This window comes from Gorilla gorilla, chromosome 4, assembly GCF_029281585.2.
Source record: "Gorilla gorilla gorilla isolate KB3781 chromosome 4, NHGRI_mGorGor1-v2.1_pri, whole genome shotgun sequence".
Lineage (NCBI taxonomy): Eukaryota > Metazoa > Chordata > Mammalia > Primates > Hominidae > Gorilla > Gorilla gorilla.
Window position 1 is genome coordinate 161,283,712 of NC_073228.2, and position 23,340 is coordinate 161,307,051.

Genomic DNA, 23,340 nt, shown 5'->3' on the forward strand with positions numbered 1-23,340 from the left:
CTCAACGCTCACTGTGTTCCCACCCTCCCTGTTCCCGTATACTGAATGCTGTAGGTCTACACAGGCCCAGGGGACGAACTTAACTACAGTCCTCCTCAATCCTCCACCAGGAGATTTCTGCCCTTACGGTTGCCAGTGAGAAGCAAACGTTAGGGAACAAGGAAGACAGAGTGGCAGGTGCTTTGGGAACCTGCTTGAATCCCAGCTTAGCTACTTATTCTCTGTGTGAACCTGAGCAAGTCACTTCACCTCACAAAGTCTCACTGCCATCAGCTGTAAAATTTGGGTAACTTTATGAAGTTACCATGAAGGTATCCTAATATGGGGTTGCTGTAAGGCTCAGAGGCAATACACATAAAGAACCTGCAACATGGAAGTTGGGCAACAAGTAATAGTTCATATCAATATTATTGTTTTAACTATAGCTGGTTTTCGACAAGATCTGAAGTTCTTATACATACTTTAAGTGCATTAGGCTCTCTGCACACCCACAGCAAGGCCAAGCAATGCTGCACTTCCACATACATGCATTGGCATGAGCCCTGCCTTCTACAGTAATTTGACAGTCTTCCACCTGCAGGCAGATGTTCTGATGGGAGAATCCCATAAATGCAGTTGGATCAGCCTGAGAAGAAACTGGCTCTAGAATTAGTCTGCTGGGTTTTGTTATGGCTCCACTATTTAATAGAAGACAAGTTTCTCAACCTCCCTGAGCCTCAGTTTTCTTATCTCTAAAATGGGAATAATAGCAGTCCCTAATTCTTAGGCTTGTTTTGAGGATAAAATGGGATAATACCCGTGAAAACCTTAGTGCATTGGCTTATCTTTTAAAAGTGGCCAAAAACTATTAACTCATGACTCGTCCTAAAGTCTGTCCTTTCTTCTCAGAAAGAAAGCAAAGAAACAGGCCAGGTGCGGTGGCTCATGCCTGTAATCCTAGCACTTTGGGAGGCCGAGGCAGGTGGATCACTTGAGGTCAGGAATTTGAGACCAGCCTGGCCAACATAGTGAAACCCTGTCTCTACTAAAAGTATAAAAATTAGCTGGGCATGGTGGCACACACCTGTAATCCCAGCTACTCTGGAGGCTGAGGTGAGAGAATTGGTTGAGCCTGGGTGTTGGAGGTTGCAGTGAGCTGAGATCACGCCACTGCACTCTAGCCTGGGTGATAGAGTGAGACCCTGTCTCCAAAAAAAAAAAAAAAAGAAAGAAAGCAAAGAGACAGATAAAAGTGCTGGGTTGGGATTCCAGTGACTTTGAGTCAAGTACTGATTCTGCCACAAATTAGCTGAGTGATGTTGGACATAACCTTGCCCCTCTCTGTATCTCAGTTTCCCCACAACTTCAAACCAAGGGGGTTGGATTAGGTGAGCCTCTTCAACTCTGACTCTGGAGAAGGGCTGATGAGAAGGTTATATAGTTGCCCCCTGTTGTGTCTGGCTGGCCCCAGTCTTCCCATACAGAGGAGGGTCAGGAAGGGGACTAATCCTCAAACCAGTGGCCTCATCAAACCAGTGCCTTAGTTAAAGGAACTGCTGTGGGAATGCACAATCCCAGTTTGAAATTCTCTGTCTCTGTGTGTGACCTTATGAAAGTCACTTCACGTCTCTGAGCCTCAGTTTCTTCATCTGTAAGATGGGATTTAAAGTGGTACCAGAGTAAGGAATTGTAAGAGCACATGAGGTAATATCTGCTAAGTGCTTAGCACACAGAACTCGGTAGAGTGGTGGGTTAGTAATCATTATCGATGCCAGTGGATCCCATCGTTGGGCATGGTGCTCTTCCTAGAACCAGAGCAAATACACGTGTCCATTCCAAGCCTTATTTCTGATGTCAGCAAAGCTATTTATGAGGACAGCAGCCACCCCAGGGACACACCTGAAAAGGGGTGGGCCAGCCTCTGCATGCTGACCATCCAGATTCCATGACTCCCTGTCAGCCTGAAGGAGGTGACAACCATCTGTCTTTCCCCACCCTGCCCAGAAGACCAGCTCGGCAGGGCTGGGAGGGACTTCAGACTATATCTTGCGCGGTCCTCTTATCCAGGTTGGATGTAAGGAGAAGAGGTGAGACCTGTCCAGGTCTCACTAGACCTAGGACTGCACGGCAGCATGTGTAGTATTGAAAGGAGTATTTGGGTTTGATTCTTAGTTTCTCAACTTGCAGGCTAAAAGTCCTCACAGGACTTCAGTTTCCTCATCTGGAAAACAGGCTTAATAACAAAGTCTCTTACTAGGGTTGTTGCAAAGATTAAATGAAGATTAAACAATGTGAGCCACAGATGTAATGTCTCTCTTCTCTATTCCTGCTGTAGTGCTCTTTGACCATAGCACACTGGAAAGACGCAATGCACTGATTTCTGGATTTCTTTTCCATTGTGAAGCTGTATGGAGCAGCAGAGTTGTTCTGGAGTGCTATTGTGCTGAATTCCTATTCACCTCAATAGGGAAGGCACCAGGTTCAAGGGGCTGAAGAAGAGACCCAGAGCCAGCAAATGAGAGGTGGGGTTTGATTGGCAGCTTACATACAGGGAAGAAAGTCCAGTGGTGGTGAGCTGGACAGGAAAACCCGCCCACTGACGACAGGCTAGGACAGGTAAGGACACCACATCATCTTTACCTACAGAAAAGGTCCACTGGTGACAGGCTAGACACGATGTCCTCTTTACCTACAGTCTGGCCGCGGTGGGCTGGACAAGATAACCCAGTGGTGAAGGGCTGGGCAGGAAAACCACAACCACTTGCAAACCACATGCAGTTTATATTCCATCTTCACTTAACACCCTCCCCTTAACGACCTCCACCTGGCAACCTTCATCCAAGTCAAACCTCAGGGCTTGGATCTTCTGTACAGCCCATATTCCATGGGACAGGCAAGGGGCTCAGATGTTCCTCATAGACAAGAAACGAGTCTCCAGGTTGGCTACTCCTAGATTCCCGAGCTTAGAACAGACATTCAGGTGTGTCTGCTGTACAGGCTCATTGTAAGCGTATGCTTCAGTTATTGCTACCAGGTGCATTTATCCTACAGGTGCCAGTCTGAAAACCTGACTGGGGCCCGGACTGCCTCTCTGTTGCTCTGTGACCTTCTGTTGGTCACTTTCCCTCTCTGGCACTCAGTTTCTTCCATTAACAGCACTGCCCAAAAGAAACATAACATGAGCTACATATGTAATTTTAAACAGTTTAGTAGCCACTTTATAAAGAGTGAAAAGAATAGGAAAAATAATTTAATAATGTTTTTACTTAGCCCAATGCATCCAAAATATTATCATTTTAACATGTAATCAATATTTAAAAATCATTAATGAGATTTTCCTTTTTTTCCTTACTAAGTTTTTGAAATCTGAGTGGTTCTCAACCCAGCATGATTTTGGCAGTTGTCTGGGGGTGTTTTTGATTGTCAAAACTGGGGTGGGTGTCGGGGTGCAGGGGTGTGTGCGCTGCTGGCATCCAGAGGGTAGAGGCCAGGGGTGCTGCTAAACATTCTACGAGCACAGGACAGCCTCCAGCAACAAAGAACGATCTAGTCCAAAATGCTAACTGAGCCTGTTTTCTACTTACAGCACATCATGATTCAGATTAGCGGCTCATCAAGTTCTCAAAAGCCACATGCAGCTGGTAGCTGCCATATTGGACGGCACAGCTCTGTAACCTAAAACGTCTGGACATGCACTTGGAAAAGTCAAGTTTTTAAAAACTTGGGTTTTGGTGAATTTGTTTTCCTACTCATCCCAGAATAACTGACCGAAAGAGCTGCGGCGGGGTCACCAGTCGCTGGCTGGCTAAGGGCAGAACCCATCTGTCCCTGGCTTGTTAGACCCTTCGTAAGCCACCCACCCTCCTCAGGGAGACTGAGCCTGGAACAGACAGTGAACCCTGTTGTTCTTTTCTGGGGAGACAAAGCTGCAGACCCTGCTACCTGCCTGACAGGGCCATTGTGGCTAGAAGAGAAAAGGGCTTTGTCAGGACAGCAGCCGAGAAGCCTGCAGTTCAATGGGGCCCTTTATGTCTACACTGGCGAGATGCTCTGATGCCAGCCCTGTTGAGGCCCAGCCCCCTTTTAGAACAGATGGGGAGCCTGAGGCCCAGTGAGGTTGTGAAAGTCCCTGCAGTGGATCCTAGCCTCCTTCACCTCGTGCCACTGCCCTAAAACATGAGATTCTCCTGACTCTGAAAAGGCCCGTCTTGAAGCATAGGATAAACTCAATATTGCCCTTAACCCCTGACAAGGAGGCCCCTGCCCTGACCCTAAAATTTAGAGGTTCCACAAATCACAAACACATACAAAAACAAATGTATTAAAGAACATATATGTGCATCTGTCTCTCAGGATCTGGGCTCAGCTCTGGCAACTAGAATCCGAAACATCCTCTCTTGTGATTTAAAAAGTCAGGCCACTAAGAGAAGCCACTATTTAAAGTGTTCTCAACATACACGCATGTATGCACACACACGCACAATATAACTAAGTGAGGTGATAGATGTATTAATTAGCTTAATCGTTGTATCATTTCACGACGTACACCTATATCAAATCGTTATGTTGTACATTTTAAATATATATAATTTTCATTTGTCAGTCATACTTCAATAAAGCGAGGAAGAGAAAAGGTCAGACCAGAGGGAAATACTCCAAATCTCTCACCCTATGTTCTTAGAACAAAAGCAGTCAAGTTTGAATGCAGTGGGGGTTTGAGGACTGTACCACTCCAGGTTCAGTGCTGACTCTGTTTTATAGCACAAGGAGGAGCTGAACAGCAGAAATGCTTAGAGAAGAGAATGATAAGTTGAATTCTCTTGTCAAATTCTCCCTTGCAGGTAGCATGGATGCATATATTTTTTCATCATGAAGTCTCACTTCCGAATAGGGCCAATCATCTAGTGTGTTGCTGCTCTGTGTTCAAATTCATACAGTCTTGGAGGTGTTCCCCTCTACCTGAACGGTGGTACCACACACCTCCAAAGTTAGAGGCAGGCCTGGGCACACTCACCTGCAGACTTGGATATATTCTGTTGGCAATGGCTATGACTTCTGTCAACTAAAAGAAAATCAAGCTTTTAAGGAATTAAAGTTAGTTTTATTCAGAAGTCTTACTGAGGTTCTGTAATCCCAGCATTTTGGGAGGCCGGGGCAGGTGGAACACCTGAAGTCAGGAGTTTGAGATCAGCCTGGCTAACATGGTGAAACACTGTCTCTACTAAAAATACAAAAATTAGCTGGGTGTGGTGGTGGGCGCCTGTAATCCCAGCTACTCCGGAAGCTGAGGTGGGAGAATCGCTTGATCATGGGAGGCAGAGCTTGCAGTGAGCCGAGGTCGAGCCACTTCATTCCAGCCTGGGCAACAGAGTGAGACTCTGTCTCAAAAAAAAAAAAAAAAAAAAAAGCAGAAATCTTACTGAGGACTAGAGACTGAAGACAAAGTCTGGGAGGAGTCTTTCAGAGAGGTTCTGTCCCACTGCTCTGAAACAGTGTTTTAGCTCATAGCTGATATACAGGTAGCAGAAGTGCAGTATGTGCTCAAACATTACATCAAACTTGCTCAGAAGTTACAGTAAAGCAGAATCACATGAAAGTCTGGGTCCAAGAGTATATCTGGACCCAGTATATAGATGATAGAGGCATAGTCACTAACCTTGTCAAACATTATCCTATGTGTAGGAATAGGCAAGGTCTAGGGTCATTTATCTTTGAAGAAATATAGTGTCTCAGGCAAAAGATGTGGGGGCCTTGTGCTCTATCCTGTTTTGTTTTCAAAGCATTTTTCCAGAGAGGTGCACATCATTACAGAATCAAGGGCTTGTGAAATTATGCGGCAAGTAAAATGAGCAAATGTGACTTGTTACATTCGCTGTGTCTCACATTTCCCTTTCTCTTTTAACCTCTCCCTTCCCCAACCCAATCCTGACCCCTTGGAGAAGGGGCTGTTGCATTTGACAAAGAAATTGATCCTTATGTAGAGTAAGCAACTTGTTTAAAGTCACCCAGCAAGTTAGAGGAAGCCCCATGTTGGGAGAACCCATCCTTGGAGGCCCAGCTAGAGGTCCGCAAGTAGACAGTGGAGGGTGGTAGCTAGGAGGACAGGCTTGGGGTCAGAGCAGCTCGGTTTACACCTGGCACCCGCGTTCACCAGCTGTGTGCAACCTTGGGAGCAAGTGTCTCAGAGTATTTAAAGGACAGTTTTTTCTATTCCTATACAAGATGTTAACATTAAGGGAAGCTGGTGACAGGTATATGGGAACTCTCTATACTATTTTCGTAACTCTTCTATAAGTCTAAAATTATCTCATGATAAAATTTTTAAAAATAACAGTTTCCTCTTATCTGTAGCATGGAAAGAGTAAGGATATCTGTCTCCTAGGAGGCTTCGATGAGACAGTGCCTGGAAAGGGGTTAGCACAGTGTCTGGCCCATGCTGACGACTCCATACATAACAATTCTTAAAAGCTGCCTCCTCCAGGAAGCCGGTGACCACCACTGGCAGAACCAATCACTGCTTTCTTAGTAGCCCCACACCCTCACTGCCCAGGAGCAGTTTATTTCAGTGTAAAATGCCAGGCGGCTCAATGTGACCACTGACAGCATGAGTTCGATCCTGGCTTTTCTGCTTCTCAGCTGAGATCCCCAGCAAGTTACTTGAGCACTTTGTGCCTCAGTTTCCTTTTGGTAAATAATAAAAGTCTGTACATTATAAGGCAGTCATGAAGAGTAAATGAACTGGAATTTTTCAGCATTTAGAACTCTGCCTGGCCTATAGCAAACTCTACATACGTATTGTTATGCTTCAGGTCAGTGTTTTTCTAACTTGCTTCTTACTGTTACCCATAGCAACAAATATGCTTTCCATCACAACGTGTTTGTATGTGTGTGTGTGTGTATAAATAATTTTAAAGTGGTAATTTCAAAAACATTGGTCTCTAAGAGATGATCACATTTTGTTTCCCCCATTAAAATATAAGGTACTTGGGGGACAGGGAATAGTCTGACTCATTTTGGTCTCCAATCACTTCATTTCCTTCTTTCATTTAATTTACCAAGCTCCTATTATCTATTCATTAGACATAAATATATATTGAGCATTAACTCACTATGTACCTGTTACCTACCAGCACAGATCAGACCTGGGTTGAATCAATGAATGGGTAAGGCAAAGAAAGGAGGTCGCAGGGCAGAAGGCAGGGAGGAAGGGCAGGGAGGAAGGGAGGAAAGGTGGAGAGGAGGAAGGAGAGGGGGAGGGTAGGAGGGCGAGAAGGAAGGAAAAGAAGGAACCCAGGTTCCCAATTGGCAGCAGTACCCACTTCCAACCCCTACGTTGCCACTTCCACCTCGGCAGGAAAATTCCCCCTTCTCCAGCCATCCAGGTCCCCTGTACTCTTTCACGGGGGATGGAGCTGGGTGCCGGTGCAGGCATCGGAGGGGCGGTGCCGGGGAACCCGCCTCCTCACCTCTTGCTCCTAGCACGGGGCGGTGACTCCAGAGCTGGGAGCCTGGCAGCGTCCTCACCCCGGGAAGGCATGTGCCCCTCTGCGGGCGGCCCCAGCCCTGGGCCCCCTGCGCCCGGAGTTGCCCAAGACGCCGGGTGACTCCTCCCCGGGCACTCTCCCACTCTGGGACGCGTCACTCTCCCCACCCCTGGGTCCGGACCCCGGCGGCTTCTCGCGCGCGAGCCACGCGGGGAACAAGTCGCGGCCACCTGCTCCGGAGCTGGGGAGCCCGGGCGCCGTCCGCCCGCGAGTCGGTTCGTGTGCCCCGGGCCCCATGGAGCTGCGGGTCAGCAACACCAGCTGCGAGAACGGTGCGTACGGCAGGGCTGGGGACCAGGCGGGCTCCGCGCTTCGCGCCCTCCCCTCCTTGCCACCGCTCTCCCTCGCATCTTCTCCTCCCAGGGGGGCCAAAGCTGGCGAGGGGCAGGGCCAGCACGAGGTGGCTCCCACCCAGCTTTGAAGATCAGGGTTCTGGCTGAGACTTCACTTTCATCTTCGCAGCTGGGATGGCTGAGAGGAGTCAGGGAAGGAAAGTATGTCCCCTGGGTTGAGATGGGGGGTTAGTGGGGGGCAGGCATTTTGACGACAGCAGACACCCTGAGAGGTGGTGAGGGCAGGGGGAGGATTCTGTGTCTTTAATGTGTAGTTGCTTCAGGTTTTAGTACCTGCGCAGTTTGGGCTTTCTCTCTGGGTCAATGGGAGGACCACCACAGGACGGTCTTGTCTTTGGAAAAGAAAAAGAACCACAGGAAGGGGTAAAGAAAGACCCCTGACTTCCTATTGCGTTCTGAACATAAAGCAGGTAGTGGACTAGGCCCTTTACTTGCATTATCTCACTGAATCCTTAAAACAACTCTAGAAGGTAGGTAGGTATTATTATTTTACTATCTTGCTATCCCCATTCTAAAGATCCAGAAACTGAGGCTCTGAGCAGCTAATAATTTGCTCAAGGTAATACAGTGAGGAAATGGAATATAGATCCAGGGCTGGTGGACAGTAAAACCTCAACTCCTTCCTTGGTGTGGCTCCACTTTCCTACCTTGTCTTGGAACTGTAGGCTGTGGGATGTCCCTGTTTCTCTAACCTCTTCCCTTCTACAGTGAAGCTTTCAAAGCCAGCCTGTTAGGTGTCTGACTTTGGTTTCCTGAACAAGGCAGGCATTTTCAGCCTCACCTTTTCTCTAGGCCAGAATGTGTTCCCCAGTCCTAGCATATTCTGGAAGAGATGCCAGGAATCATCTGGCCCATGCTCAGAATTGGATTACTTTGGCCATCAGCCCTCTGTCTTTTACTTTTCACTGCAGTGGGAGAACTTGACTCAATGGAGGATGCTGAGCCCTTGGGTGTTGCGGGCTTTACTGTGACAGCCAAGTCCATCCACAGAGGGTTCGTTGGCTCCATCTGCTAGAGGTGCACCTTCAGGGAGCAGGGGAAGGGCGTGGGGATGAGTTTGGTCTTCCTCTCAGGAGTCACCTCCCCTAGCCCATGTTCTCCCAGGTTCTGGCTCATTTCCTGGGCTCAGGGAACTCCCCAGATTCAGCTCTTGGGCAAGGAAGCCTGAGCTGGAGAAACAGGAATGAGCAGTGCAGAACAAGTCTGATTAGGGACTGAGATGCCTCTTGTCTCATCTTCCCTTGATTGTGACACGAGTTTTGGAAAGAGAGATATCACACTGCAAAAGACACATGGATGTGCCCCAGTGGGTGCTGGATCCAGATCTTTCACCAGATGTTGGGGTGACTTAAGCAAGCCCTTCCCTTTCTCAGGGCCTCAGTTTCCCCAGCAAAAATAAGAATTTAGACTGCTTTCTAAGGGCTCTTCAAGCTCTGTTATTCATGGGTCTGTGTCATGGAAGAAAGGTCAACATTGCCCTTAGTCTGTTCCACCAAGATGCCACTCTGCACTGCAGATGTCCAGAGCCAGAGCTGCTTGACCATGGACTTTGGGGCCCTTCCAGGCACTGGCTGGGAGTTCTAGGTTGGTGGGAGAAATACTTGGTTGAGGCTTACATCCTTGGCATAGGGACCTGGGCCTTGGTGACACACAGCTTGAAAAAGGCTACCTCCAGAGGTCACAAACTCAGATGCCTACAAAGGCCAAGCACGTGCTAGAAATTACTGAAAGGAGCCAGATAAGACTCTTGGGGAACTGCAGAGAGTATGTCCTATTTTAGGGGGCAACACTGCCCAGCTGCAGCCAGTTGTTGCCTTAGAAGAGGGCCCAATATGGTAAGCAGATCTGATTTTTCACCGTAGCCTCCCATCTGAATTTTCATGGAAAATCTCCCAATTTTTAAATGTTTTCTATTTTAAAATACCTCTTAGGGCCAGGCACGGTGGCTCACGTCTGTAATCCTAGTGCTTTGGGAGGCTGAGGCAGGAGGATAGCTTGAGGCTAGGAGTTGAGGCCACCCTCTGCAACATAGCGAGACCCCCATCTCTACACAAAAAACAAAAACAAAAACAAACAAAAAGGCTCTTAGGAGGCCAGATGCTACCTGCTTTATCGAGGTGTGTGTGATGGTTAAGAGCCTGGGCTTTGGCATCAGATAAGCTTAGAATCTGACACTGGCTTCACTATTCAGTACCCATGTTTTGGCTTTGGGCAGGTTACTAAACTTATCAGAGCTTTGGTTTCTTCAACTAAAAGCCTAGAAAAGATTGTTGTGCCTGCTTCCAAGTGGTCATTAGAAACCCTCCTGGAAAACCCCAGAGCAGAGGACAATGTGAGTAGTAGCACTGAAGAATTATTGGCTATTCTTTGCAGTTTCATTGAACTTATGTACTTCTTCTGACTGAGGGTCTGCCCTTGTGCCCAGGTGTGTTATCTAGCACATGGTGGTACAAATTTGTTGTGGTCATGCAAAGAAAGCCCCTAACTAGCGTAAGCACTCACTGAACATAATTATTTTTAGGTGGAGGCACAGTATATGGGTATAGCCCTGCAGTAGTGGAAGCACAGGGTTTGAAACAGTGGCCAATTCCAATATTTTAAAAGTGTGCAAATGTCCCCAGTGTGACTCTCTCACTGTGGTCTTCCCATCCAGGTTCCCTGCTCCACCTCTACTGCTCCTCCCAAGAAGTCCTGTGCCAGATTGTCAATGACCTCAGCACTGAGGTGCCCAGCAATGCCACCTTTCACAGCTGGCAGGAAAGAATCAGGCAGAACTATGGCTTCTACATCGGCCTGGGCCTGGCATTCCTGTCTAGCTTCCTCATCGGCAGCAGCGTCATCCTCAAGAAGAAAGGCCTCTTGCGACTCGTGGCCACGGGAGCCACTCGAGCTGGTAGGTTCCTGGGCCAGGAGAGGATAGGGCCCAGGGCAGCTGAGCTCTCACAAGGTCCGGGGCTGTAGTCTAAGAGGATGGCCTCAGCAAGGTACAAAAGGCTCATTGTCAACCCTGTCTAGAATCCCACCTGCCAACAGGGTTAGGGTTTAGGGTTATAAAGGAAGGCCTCCAATAGGAGGTCTCAGTTTAGAGAGCCAACAGGATGCCTTCCTTTAGAATCCAATCTTTCCTGAGACTTTCATGATGTGTTTATTAGAGGAGGGAAGGGACAAGTCTCAGGACCAAGAATCAGATATGCATGTCTGGTCTTGGTCTTACTTCCCACCAACGTCATCACAGGCAAGTCACAGCTTCTCTGCAAAATGGGAATAGATACTTCTGCTCAGAACAATGTCAGACGCTGGTGTGCCCTCACTTAGCATCCAATTGAGCTCCCTTCTGGGCTGCCAAAAAATGGTGAACTGTCTGACCCCAAGGGATTTGCTTGTTTGGAAAATAAGATGTTTTTCCGTGAAACAGTGCTTGAGAAAAGGAATCCTGTGCAAAATGACTCATTCATTTAATCACCATTTATCGCATGCCTGCTGTATGCCAGGGACAATGCTAGACATGGGGATTCAGTGTCCTCGTGGAACCTTCAGTCAAGTGGAAGAGACAGATGAGTCAATAGGCAGTTGTTTTATCATGTGTTAAGTGCCATCATGGGGAAAACACAGCCTGCTGTGGGGGAATATTTTGGAGGGGTGTGTAAAGCCCAGACTTGGGGGATTAGGGGAGGTTTCTCTAGAAGAGATGATCTCTAAACTGAGACCTAGATGATGAGGAGACAGCAAGGTAAAAGGGGAAATAGGGAGACAGTGTTCCAGGCAGAAGGAATAACATGTGCAAAGGCTCAGAGGTGAGAGAACTTGAGTGATACTAGAAATCGAAAGTCATTCAGGATGGCAGGAGCAGGAGGGGTGCACGGTGACTGAAGGGCCAGCTCATGAAGGGTCTTGTAAATGGAAGCACAGAGCCTGAGTGCAATTGTTAAGTGACTGAAAGGTTTTAGGCAGGGGAGTGGCACAGTCTAATTTGCAATTTGAAAAGATCCCTGGTTGCTGGGTGAAGAACGGATTAGGGGACAAGCCTGGAGCCTGGGAAGCCAAGTAGGTGAGTGAAAGGACAGAACTTGAGCCCGGGAGACGGAATTGGGAATGGAGACAACTGGTGGATTCCAAAGCTAGTTTTTGAAGGTAGAATTTACCAGCTTTGATACAGACCGGCTTCAAGCAAGGGAGGAGGGGCGGGGGAAGGAGTCAAGGATGACTCATGCTTTTGACTTGAGCAACTGGGGTGATGAAAGTGCTATTTCTTGAGATGAAGAGTGTAGAAGGAGGGACAGGTTTATGGGAAGATGATGCATTCAAGTTTGGACATGTTCAATTTAATGTTTTTGTGGGATATTGCACTTAGGAAGCAGACTATTAGGGTTCTAATTCTGGCTCCTCAATTCCTGGTGATTCAATTCTGGGCAAAAAAAGTATCTATTTCTATGCCTCAGTCTCCTCATCTATAAAATGGAGATAAGAATAGTACCAGCCTAAAGGGTTATAAGAAAATGCAACATAGTTAGAATCATACCTAGCACAGAGTAGCACTAGTATTGGTATTACTGTTATCTCAGTGAAAGGTTCCCACAGTTAGACGTACTAGTGCACAGACTAGCACTAGTATTGGTATTACTGTTATCTCAGTGGGAGGTTCCCACAGTTAGAGGTACAGGTCTAGAGCCCATGTGTGCTACAAAATGAATAGCTGTGAGGTGCAGAGATGAAGTCAGGAACAATGGTCATTGCCATTCCACCCTTCACTTCTAGACAAGTGTTGGAAAGGCCAGAGACCTTCCAGAGTGCCAGGGAAATTTCTGCTTGTGCTCAGAGAAGGTATCATTGACCATTCAGAAAGACAACTTCCCTGGAATCCGTTTTTTTTCTCCAATCTACTATTTCAGTATCTTCTGTGATTTCAACCCTTAGAGTAAAATGTTCTCAGAGTTCTTAACATTTATGGGAAATTCTGACCTTTTTAGGAACCTAATGAAAACAGGACACCTCTTCCTTAGAAAAGTGGGCATTCCCAAAAGCAACATAAATTTTTGGATTTTTATGAAACTGTCTCAAACCCATCTATCATCATCCATCATTATCATCATCGTTGTTGCTAATGTTACTGAGTATTGACTACGTGCCAGGTCCTGAACAAAGCAGACACAATTCCTGGCTTTGTGGAGCTTCCATTTTACTGGGGGAAATGTCATAAAATAAGAAGATCAACTAAAATTAAAAACAACAATGCCATGAAAGAGAAGAGCTGGGTGTTATGAGAGAACCCCAGCTGGGCACAGTCACTCACACCTGTAATCCCAGCACTTTGGGAGGCTGAGGTGTCAGGATCACTTGAGTCCGGGAGTTTGAGACCAGCCTGGGAAACATAGCAAGACCCCCATCTGTGCAGAAAATTTTTTTCAATTAGCCAGGCATGGTGGCATATGACTATAGTCCCAGCTACTCAGGAGGCTGAGGTGGGAGGATCCCTTGAGCCCAGGAGTTTGAGGCTTCATTGAGCTATGATCATGCCACTGCACATTCCAGCCTGGGTGACCGAGGGAGACCCTGCAGTGGAGGAGGGAGGGAAGGAAAAAGGTAAGGAAGAAAGGAGGGAGGAGGGAGGGAAGGAAGAGAGAGAGAAAGGAAGGAAGGAAAGGATGGTGGGAGGGAGGGAGAGAAGGAACTCCAACAGGAAATAATAGAAATCAGGGAGTCAGGGATGGCATCGTAGGCGAAGCAACATTCACACAGCAACCTGTAGAGTGAGTGTAAGTTTAGGCAAATAATAGAGTATTCTGGACACAGGGAAAGCATGTGCAAAGGCCTCGAGGCAGAAAAGAGCTCATCGTTTTTGGAGAGCTAAGAGAGAGGAGAAGAGTGGCAGGAGATGCACTTGGACAGGTGAACAGGGCCAAAACTATGCATGCTCTTGTTAAGGATTCTGGTCTTTATCCTGAGAGCACTCAGAAGCCATTGCCAGCCATAAGTTGCGGAGTGACATAATCTGATTTGCATTCTTAAAAGACGACTGGCTGCCATGAAAAGAAAAATAGGTTATTAAAGGGCCAAGAGTGGAACCAGAGTAACTACGAAGGAGGCTGTTGCCTCAACCTGAAGCAGGGATAACAGTGCCTTCGTGTAGCAGGTGGCAGCGGAGTGGACACATGCGAGATCTTTTTGGAGACAGAGTTACCAGGATGGACTGGATGCAGAAGGAGGGAGAGAAGAGTCAAAGAGCAATTCCCTGGTTTCTGGCTTAAGCAACTGGATAAATGAGAGTGCCACTTACTATGTTTCATTTGGCAGGTGGGTGGGGAACATTTAAAACCAAGAGCTCCATTTAGGACAGAAATTGAGATGCCTGTGAGGAATCCAAGAGGAGATGTGAAGTAAGCAGTTGGATATACACCTGGACTCAGAAGGAAGGTCCAGGCTACAGATATAGAGGCACCAGATATAGATGGTATTTAAAACTTTAGGAACAAATGAACCCACCCAGGAGAAGGCCCAGAACCAAGCCTCAAGGAGCAGCCCTTAGAGGCCGGGGAGTGAGCAGAGAGTTAGGAAAGGTACCTGAGAAAGTATGGCCAAGTTCCATCCTAACTTTGTGTCCATTCCCTCCACAGTGGATGGAGGCTTCGGCTACCTGAAAGATGCAATGTGGTGGGCTGGATTTCTCACCAGTAAGTGGGTTGTTTGTTACTAATAACAGTGGCCTATTGATAGCAGGGCTGGAGACAAAGGGAGGGGTGGGTAGGGCATTTTTGTCTCTAGTATGGCAAGTGTGAACCTGAGGCCCAGATTCCCAGGGGAAAACCTTGACAACCTTTACAGGGAGAGCATCTTACCATCAAAGCCAGTCTTCATCCATGAAGCGTCTACTCCCAGAGAGGTTTGCACAGAGCTGGCAACGATGAAGGTGTATTTTCTCAACTTCCCTTTAAACATAGCTCGATAATATCACTGCCTGTTGGTAGTGGACTCTTGACTTCTACATGGTAGAAGCTGGAACTCCTAGGCCAACTTCCCCCAGTCCACAGGCAGTTAATGTGTTGGCCCACTTAGAACATAGCTGGTCCGTTACTTAAAGTTTGCCCAAATTTGCATACTCACACATTTCCCCCACTTTCCACCCACTCTCTCCTGCTATCAAACCCTGGCTCTTTTAGGTGGAAAGTTAACCAGGTTTCTATTCATAATCCCCCTATGTCAAGTTTTGATCCTCGTCTCAGCCAGAGCTATCCCAGTGACCATCTGCTTTTAAAGGGGAGACCCAGGTGGTTCTCTATCAGCAGAGAGATGGAAAAAGACACTTTTCTGATAACCACACACAGCTATCACATATTGAGGGTTTATTGTCTGCTAAACTTTCTAAGTGTTATCCTGTGTATTAACTCAGGAGTTTACAAACTGGAAACTCAGATAGAGAGAAAGAACTTAGGCCCCTTGGGAATGTTAGATTTTTCTTTTCCTGTTAATTAATTAATTTATTTATTTATTGAGATGGAGTTTCACTCTTGTTGCCCAGGCTGGAGTGCAATGGTGCGATATCAGCTCACAGCAACCTCTGCTTCCCGGGTTCAAGTGATTCTCCTACCTCGGCCTCCCGAGTAGCTGGGATTACAGGCATGCACCACCACGCCTGGCTAAATTTTTTTTTTTTTTTTGTATTTTTAGTAGAGACGGGGTTTCTCCGTGTTGGTCAGGCTGGTCTCGAACTCCCAACCTCAGGTGATACACCTGCCTCGGCCTCCCAAAGTGCTGGGATTACAGGCGTGAGACACCGCGCCCAGCCAGAAATGTCAGATTTTTCTAACCACCTGCCTCTTAGTCCAGACTGTTGAAAATTCCCCTGGAAAAGAGGGGAAAACTGGGGTCCATGGACCAATTGGTACCTGGAGAACCAATAATTGTAACTGTTTCTTCCTTTGATAATTAACACTCCTAGAATTTAAATTAAAAATCTAGTCCAAAATACTGGCAGTCCCTGAGACAAATTTAACTGTGCCTGTCAGACTAGAAGCCAAGAGGCCTAAAGAACAAGTGGGGTTCTACCCCATAAGCATGTCACGTGACCTTGGGCTTGGGGCCTTAGCTTCACCATCTTTAAAGTGGAAGGATCTGATCTGGACAGACTGGGACTGACCTTCGATCAGACTCTCCAGGGAGAGAGCGTACAGATCAAGATTTTAAGGAATGCTGGTCTGGGATTCTCCAGCTGGTTGCACACGGAATGATTCGTCTGGAATGGAGATGGTGCTTCTGCGCCATGCTAGCCTCTTTTCTCCCTTCATTTCCTAGTGGCTGCTGGAGAAGTTGCCAACTTTGGAGCCTACGCATTTGCACCTGCAACGGTCGTCACACCTCTGGGAGCGCTGAGTGTCCTCATAAGGTTATTGTCCCCTCTCTAGCTCTCTCTTTTTCTGTTCCGTTTTCAGTTTGTTGAGGCCTGGAATTGCCAAGTGGGATCGACTGCCACTTGGCAATCAGGGACCTGGGTTGGTCTCAGCCTCCGGAAAGAGGCAGTGTGCTGTTCAGAGCTATAGACCCTGGGAATGTTTGCTGCCTCTTGCCCCAGCATCCCCTTGACTGGGTAATAGAGAGGTAGGCCAAGCCCAAACCAGTTGGAAGGGCTTCCACCATCACCAAGGTGAACGGCACATGTCACTATTTTGGTGCCGTGATAGATGCAGCATACAAGTTAAGAGCATGTGCTCTGGAATAACGCTGCCTGAGTTCTAATCCTCGCTCTGCCACTTAGTAGTTACGTTACCATAGGCAAGTCATTTAAGCCACTTAGTCACTCGAAGCCTCATTTTTCCCATCTACAAAATGGGGATGCCAATAATACCCACTGGGGGCATTGTTCTGAGGATTTAATGAGATAATGCACAGAAAATGCACAGTACAGAGCTGGGACCAAACAATAACCATGGCTATCACATAGTGGGGGCTTAGTATGTGCTGAACATTCTGAATGTATCATGCATATTAACTCATTTAAATTTCACAGCATCCCTAGCTGAGCCCAACAGAGGTTAAGCAACTTGGCCCAAGTTACCAGCTTCTAAGAGGCCAGGCCAGGATTCTAACCCAGGCAGTCTTAATTCCAGAGTCAGTGGGCTTAATTGCTATGCCACGTTGCCTCTCAAGTAAACACTCAACAAATGTTTGATAGTTTTAAAAATAATTGATACTAAATGTCTGTGCTTCCCACTGCCCCTAGTCCCCCTGAGCTACAAACACAGAGCCAGCTCCTCTGTGGGGGTCCTGGAGCCCAATTTGAAGGAGCCTCTGATTGTTGGCGTAACCTTGGAACGCTGGTAAATCGTAGCAGACCATACCCAGTACCCATCATTTGTTTTACCGTCTTGATGAAAATTTTGCAACATTTACACACTCAAAAAACAAATAGAACTCATGCTGTACAACTCGCCTGATTCATGCTGTATAACTGGCCTAACACAGCTGATGTAGCTGTGATACCATAATTGCATATCTGATTAGTTTGCAAATTCCTACCCGGGGGAAGTTGGGAGAGCCATAAAATCCTCCAGTGTGTGGCCCCTGCCTGCATGAATAATCTCTTGAATGGGACATTGCGGCCAAAATATTTTTGGTAGTTTCAGAGGAAAGACGGAAGATAGACAAGAGAGCTTAGATATCAATCTCCTCTCTCCTGACGACTTGAACCAGGATTTTTGAGGCTAATTGTGTCCTGAGATAGCCAATAGGTTTTTACCCTAAACTAATGCCACCTTCATGAAGAGACAGAAGCATGCCCCCGTGATTATACGAGGCTTGCCTGTGATTTTTTTTCCCTTCCTCTCTAGCTTCTGCTGGCTCGGCTCGAGGATATGAGGGGAATGGAAATCATGTCACCACAGTGCAGCAAGGAACTGGAGATAATTTGCCTAGAAATTGAAGACTCAGGGAAGTCACAAGGATCCTCTTCAATGAGGCATAGAAGAAAACCCATGAGCTTTATAATTAGAAAGGACTCGAGCTCAATTCCTGGTTCCACTACTTGCTAGTCATTTGACCTTGCCAAGTCATTTTAACGTCTTCGAGATTCAGTCTTCTCATTTATCAACTGGAGATAGTATATTTCACTTTGCAAAGAGTTACGAGATGCTAGTGTGATAGACGGGAAGTTCCTAGCACCATACATAGTAGGTAATAAATGCCTAAGACATGGTACCTGTGATTGTCACTGAGGTTGTTTACACTGGCTTATACAAATGAAATAATAGATGTGTTATGAATGACCCGAGGAGCAGAGATGGAGCAAAAAATAGAAATTACCAGAAGGCATATTTTTGGTAAATGATTAGAGCAAACCTACAATGGCCTCATTTGGCTTGTGAAGGGGTGGGCTCCCTGCCACCAGAGGTATCTATCTATAAGCCAAAGCTGAGAGCCATCTGTTGGCAGTGCTAAGAGAGGATGTGTCCATTGGGAAGGCAGTTAGACAAGAGCATTTTGAAGTGTTCTTCCAACTCTTCTGTTTGGGAATACTTTCAGTCTCTAAAATGGAAGAAATTCACCTGCATTTCTATTCCTCCAGCAAATATTGTAACACTCCCAGAAATGAGTTTCCATATCAAACATTTTTTTGGTCCCAGCTCAGGAGGACTGGGGGCAGTGGGAAGCACAGATATTTCATATCAATTATTTTTAAAACTATCAGACATTTGATGAGTGTTTATTTGAGTGGCAATGTGGCATAGCAGTTAAGCCCCCTGACTCTGGAATTAGACTGCCTGGGTTAGAATTCCAGCCTGGCCTCTTAGAACCTGGTGACCCTGGCCAAGTTGCTTAACCTCTCTTGGCCTCAGCTAGGGATGCTGTGAGGATTAAATGAGTTAATACGCGGGATACATTACAGAATGTTCAGTACATACTAAGCCCTCCATATGTGACAGCTGTGTTTATTCTTCAGTATCAGCTCTCTACTGTGCATTTTCTGTGCATTATCTCATTTAGTTCCTGAGAACAATGCCTCCCGTGGATATTATTAGCATCCCCATTTTGCAGATGGGGACAATGAGGCTTAGGGAGGTCACATGATTTGCCCATGGTAACATAAGTTTTTTTGGAAGAAAACCTTCCACGTGAGAAACTAGTGAGTTCTGATCTGTTGTTCTCTGTGAGTGCTTGCTCAGGCCCCATTTTTCTTTGGGACTCTGGGACAGGCATGGCTGCTCTAATCCCCTTCTCCCATTTCCACGTGCAGTGCCATCCTCTCCTCATATTTCCTGGGGGAGAGTCTGAACCTGCTGGGGAAGCTGGGCTGTGTGATCTGTGTGGCCGGCAGCACAGTGATGGTGATACATGCCCCTGAGGAAGAGAAGGTCACTACCATCATGGAGATGGCTTCCAAGATGAAAGACACAGGTAGACTCCAAGCCCCTGAAGAGCAGGAAAATACTGGAGGTTGAACGCCCCCTACTGCCCCACAAAAGGTCAGATTGGGTTCTGACCACCTCAGGTGCTGCCACCTAGAGGAGAAGGCAAGCTAAAGAAGAAACGTTAATGGGCTGGTACTTGTTAGCAAGGCTAGCTTAAAGGCTTCCTGGCCTGATATGTGTGGGTACCATTAATAAGTGCTTATTATGTGCCAGACACTGTTATGATTGCTTTATATACATTATCTCACTGAATCCCACAGAACAGCTTTATGAGGATGATCCTATTGTTGGTCCTGTTTTACAAATGGGGAAACTGAGTTATTGGGGGTTTAACAACCTAACCAAGTTATTAGGAAGTCATGAAGCTGGGACTGGAACCCGGTTTTGTCTGACTCTAGAGCCCACAATCTTAATGCTACCTCCCACTGCCATGAGTCTGGGCCCTAGACACTGCCTGCACCCTCCACAGCCGAGCGATCCTTCTCTCTCTCCTCCCAAAGGGTTCATCGTGTTTGCTGTGCTTCTGCTGGTGTCATGCCTCATCCTCATCTTTGTCATCGCCCCACGTTACGGGCAAAGGAATATCCTCATCTACATCATCATCTGCTCTGTGATCGGGGCCTTCTCCGTGGCCGCTGTCAAGGGGCTGGGCATCACCATCAAGAACTTCTTCCAGGGGCTGCCAGTTGTCCGGCACCCGCTCCCCTACATCCTGTCCCTCATCCTGGCACTGTCCCTCAGCACTCAGGTCAACTTCCTCAACAGAGCACTGGACATTTTCAACACTTCCCTGGTGTTCCCCATCTACTACGTGTTCTTCACCACGGTGGTCGTTACCTCGTCCATCATCCTCTTCAAGGAGTGGTACAGCATGTCTGCTGTGGACATTGCGGGCACCCTCTCGGGCTTTGTCACCATCATCTTGGGCGTGTTCATGCTGCATGCTTTCAAAGACCTGGACATCAGCTGTGCCAGCTTGCCCCACATGCACAAAAACCCACCCCCTTCTCCTGCCCCGGAACCCACTGTCATTAGACTGGAAGACAAGAACGTCCTTGTGGACAATATAGAACTCGCCAGCACCTCATCACCAGAAGAGAAACCCAAAGTATTTATAATCCATTCTTGAAGCCTGGAATATGTGAGTGAGAGGATGAGTCCGATGGTACAGCCTGACCTCCCAATTTCAAAACCACCTGGTTATTTTCCAATGCAACTGTTACCAATGGGCTCTCTTTTCTTGAGAAGTTCATTTATACCTCATCACTGTTTCCAGGAGGAAAATCTCTACCCAAATAGCAGTGGTGGCAGAACTTCCTGGAAACAGATTCAGTGACCAAATACCCAAGTTTACATCAGTGCCTGCAGGTTCCCTGGACCTTCCTTCTCATTGATTCTTTCGGTGCCATCTCTATGCCGTTGGGAAGAAGATGGAGTCTGACCCATTGAATGTAGCACAGTCCAAGGACTTCCCTAAGATATTGGTCATTGGGAGTTCCTTCACACCAATTCTCCTCCTGAGACGGAATCTCCGTTGTTGTTGTTTTCTAGCCCAAGGATGACATAGAGCTGGCTCCCAGAGGCCCACAGAAAATTGGCCATGCCTCCCTATCCAGAGCTGACAGGGACACAACCAGTGTAAAACAACCTGTTGCCTTTGTCACTTCCTCTTTGGAGGCAGAAGCAAGACCTCAGCTGACCTTCTTACTGTGAAAGCCACTTGATGTCTCAGGGAAAAATTTCAACCAGCTCATTCCCCGAGCACTCCAGCCTGGCAGTCAGCACCTCAGCATCCACCCAGTCCATCCCACCATCACCCCTTCCCCCTCTACTTATATCCTAAGGAGTCGGTCACTGAGACATAAAGGCAGTAATTGCAGAACTGGAAACAAAACAATAATAGAGCCACAGCCAAACTCTGGTGGCCAACCCCAGTGTTTCATTTTGTCTTACTCTGAAAGAAGAACAGCAAATTCACTGCTTCAAAGTGGCCTGGCTGCCAAGCTAGAATTTGGCAGAACGCACTTTTCTATTCCTCAAGGAGTCAACCAACCTATGATCTGGGGAGGTGGGAAGAGGATGAGGAGCAAAGTTGGGATTTGGCAGAAGGCAGTCCCAGGCTCTCTGGATACTAGGGGCTAACTTTTGTGTTGACTCTGGTGCTCATCTGGGAACTTAGGAGAAAAGAGCTCAGGGGTAATTTCTGGGTTGCAGCCTTAAAGGTTTGGACAGCTGTGAATCTCAATGGCCAACTGGAGGTGCAGACTTGGCATGGGGTGCATTCTAGCTGTTGACCAGATTGCTACCGAGTCCCCTGCTCCACTGATGAGCTGCCCACACTGGGAAGCAGCATGCCCTGACTGTTCCAACACCACCTGCTATGGGGAGTACCTTTGGTCCCCTCACATTTGGCCAGAAGCATACAAAAACCCAGAGCAGCTGGAGACGGAGATAATTACTATTCCTTCCTTTCCCATCTCCTTTCTAGCCACAAGAGTGTGGGGGTTGGAGAAGAACCATTAGAAAGGGAAATTAGTGGGCTGGTATATCTGGAAAGAGGGAAGACTTGATCCTCAGCCCTGAGGTTGGTGCAGGGCCTCCCCCATGTGACTCTACCTGTACTCTGTGTTTATATCCTGTGCCCTAAGTGGGCCAAGCCCAGGTAAATTCCTGCTGGCCTTGGAGCTCCAAGGTTTGGCTGACCAGCAGACTGGCTCCCTGACTCTTCAGCCTCAAATCCCCAGTTTTTGATGAATGTGGATTTCTGTCTGTAATTAAAAGCAATGCAACAAGTTGGCTCTTGAGAATGGCAGTAAACTGAGGGCCCTAAGAGTGTGGTCTGCAGGGTCAAGAATAAAGATTACAGATTATATTTACTTGATACTTGTGTCTTGACCTTCCTTGAGCATGGAGTGATTAAACTGGTTTTTCTAGGGCTGGAAGGACAGTCTCCAATCTCTGAATGAATGTGACTGCCAATAAAGCCCCTACCGTGTCTGTGGTAGTTAACACCCTTGGTAGAGTGGGAAAGATAGTTTCAGAAATAGAGTCAGTTGAAGGCAACTCATCCCTAGTTAACACCTGAGCCCTTACCAGGCACCAGGCATAGTAGGTGCTTCCTGTGAATTCTCTTTAACTCCTCACAAATCCTCAAGTTAGATACTTTTTTTTTTTTTTTTTTTTTTGAGACGGAGTCTCGCTCTGTCGCCCAGGCTGGAGTGCAGTGGTGCAATCTCGGCTCACTGCAAGCTCCGCCTCCCGGGTTCACGCCATTCTCCTGCCTCAGCCTCCCGAGTAGCTGGGACTACAGGCGCCCGCCACTGTGCCCGGCTAATTTTTTGTATTTTTAGTAGAGATGGGGTTTCACCGTGGTCTTGATCTCCTGACCTCGTGATCCGCCCACCTCGGCCTCCCAAAGTGCTGGGATTACAGGCGTGAGCCACCGCGCCCGGCCTTAGATACATTTTTATTCCCATTTATAGATCAGGAAAGGAACTCAAAGAGGTTAAATAATTGCCCAAGATCACACAGCCAGGAAGAGCAAAGCTGATATCTGGTTTAACCACCAGGCGTAATGTGTCTCTCCAAGACTAACCTTGCCCCCAGTTGCATAATCTGTTTTGGTTTTTTGTGTTTTGAGACAGGGTCTGGCTCTGTCCCCCAGGCTGGAGTGCACTGGTGTGATCCTAGCTCACTGCAGCTTCAAACTCCCAGGCTCAGATTTGGTAAAAATGAGGCCTTGCTATGTTACCCAGGCTGGTCTCAAAACTCCTTTCCTAAAGTGATCTTCCCACCTTGGCCTCCCAAAATGCTGAGATTTTAGGCTTGAGCCACTGTGCCTTGTGCATAATCTGCTACTACTTTATTCATTTATTTTCTTGTGATCTGTGCTCTTTCCCCATCTGGATATAAGCTTCATGAGAGTTGGCTTTGATTTACAGCTTATCCTCAGTGCCTAGCACATCATAGGCACTAAAAGAATAAAAGAAAAATAAAAGATTGAAGGAACAATATCACAGTCCTTCCTTGCCCAAACTCTCCTGGGGACCAGCACTCAATGCAAGGCAG

At 47.2% G+C, this 23,340-nt stretch overlaps 1 protein-coding gene across 1 annotated transcript; it reads left to right on the plus strand.

The window, feature by feature from the left end:
• Window positions 1-7,444: 7,444 nt before the first annotated feature.
• On the plus strand, window positions 7,445-22,153 carry NIPAL4 (NIPA like domain containing 4). Its single transcript, XM_019027390.4, has 6 exons — window positions 7,445-7,795; window positions 10,530-10,769; window positions 14,488-14,544; window positions 16,163-16,253; window positions 19,098-19,258; window positions 19,773-22,153. The coding sequence occupies exons 1-6, from the start codon at window positions 7,759-7,761 to the stop codon at window positions 20,399-20,401; spliced, it is 1,215 nt and encodes a 404-aa protein (XP_018882935.1). The 5' UTR covers window positions 7,445-7,758; the 3' UTR covers window positions 20,402-22,153.
• Window positions 22,154-23,340: the final 1,187 nt, after the last annotated feature.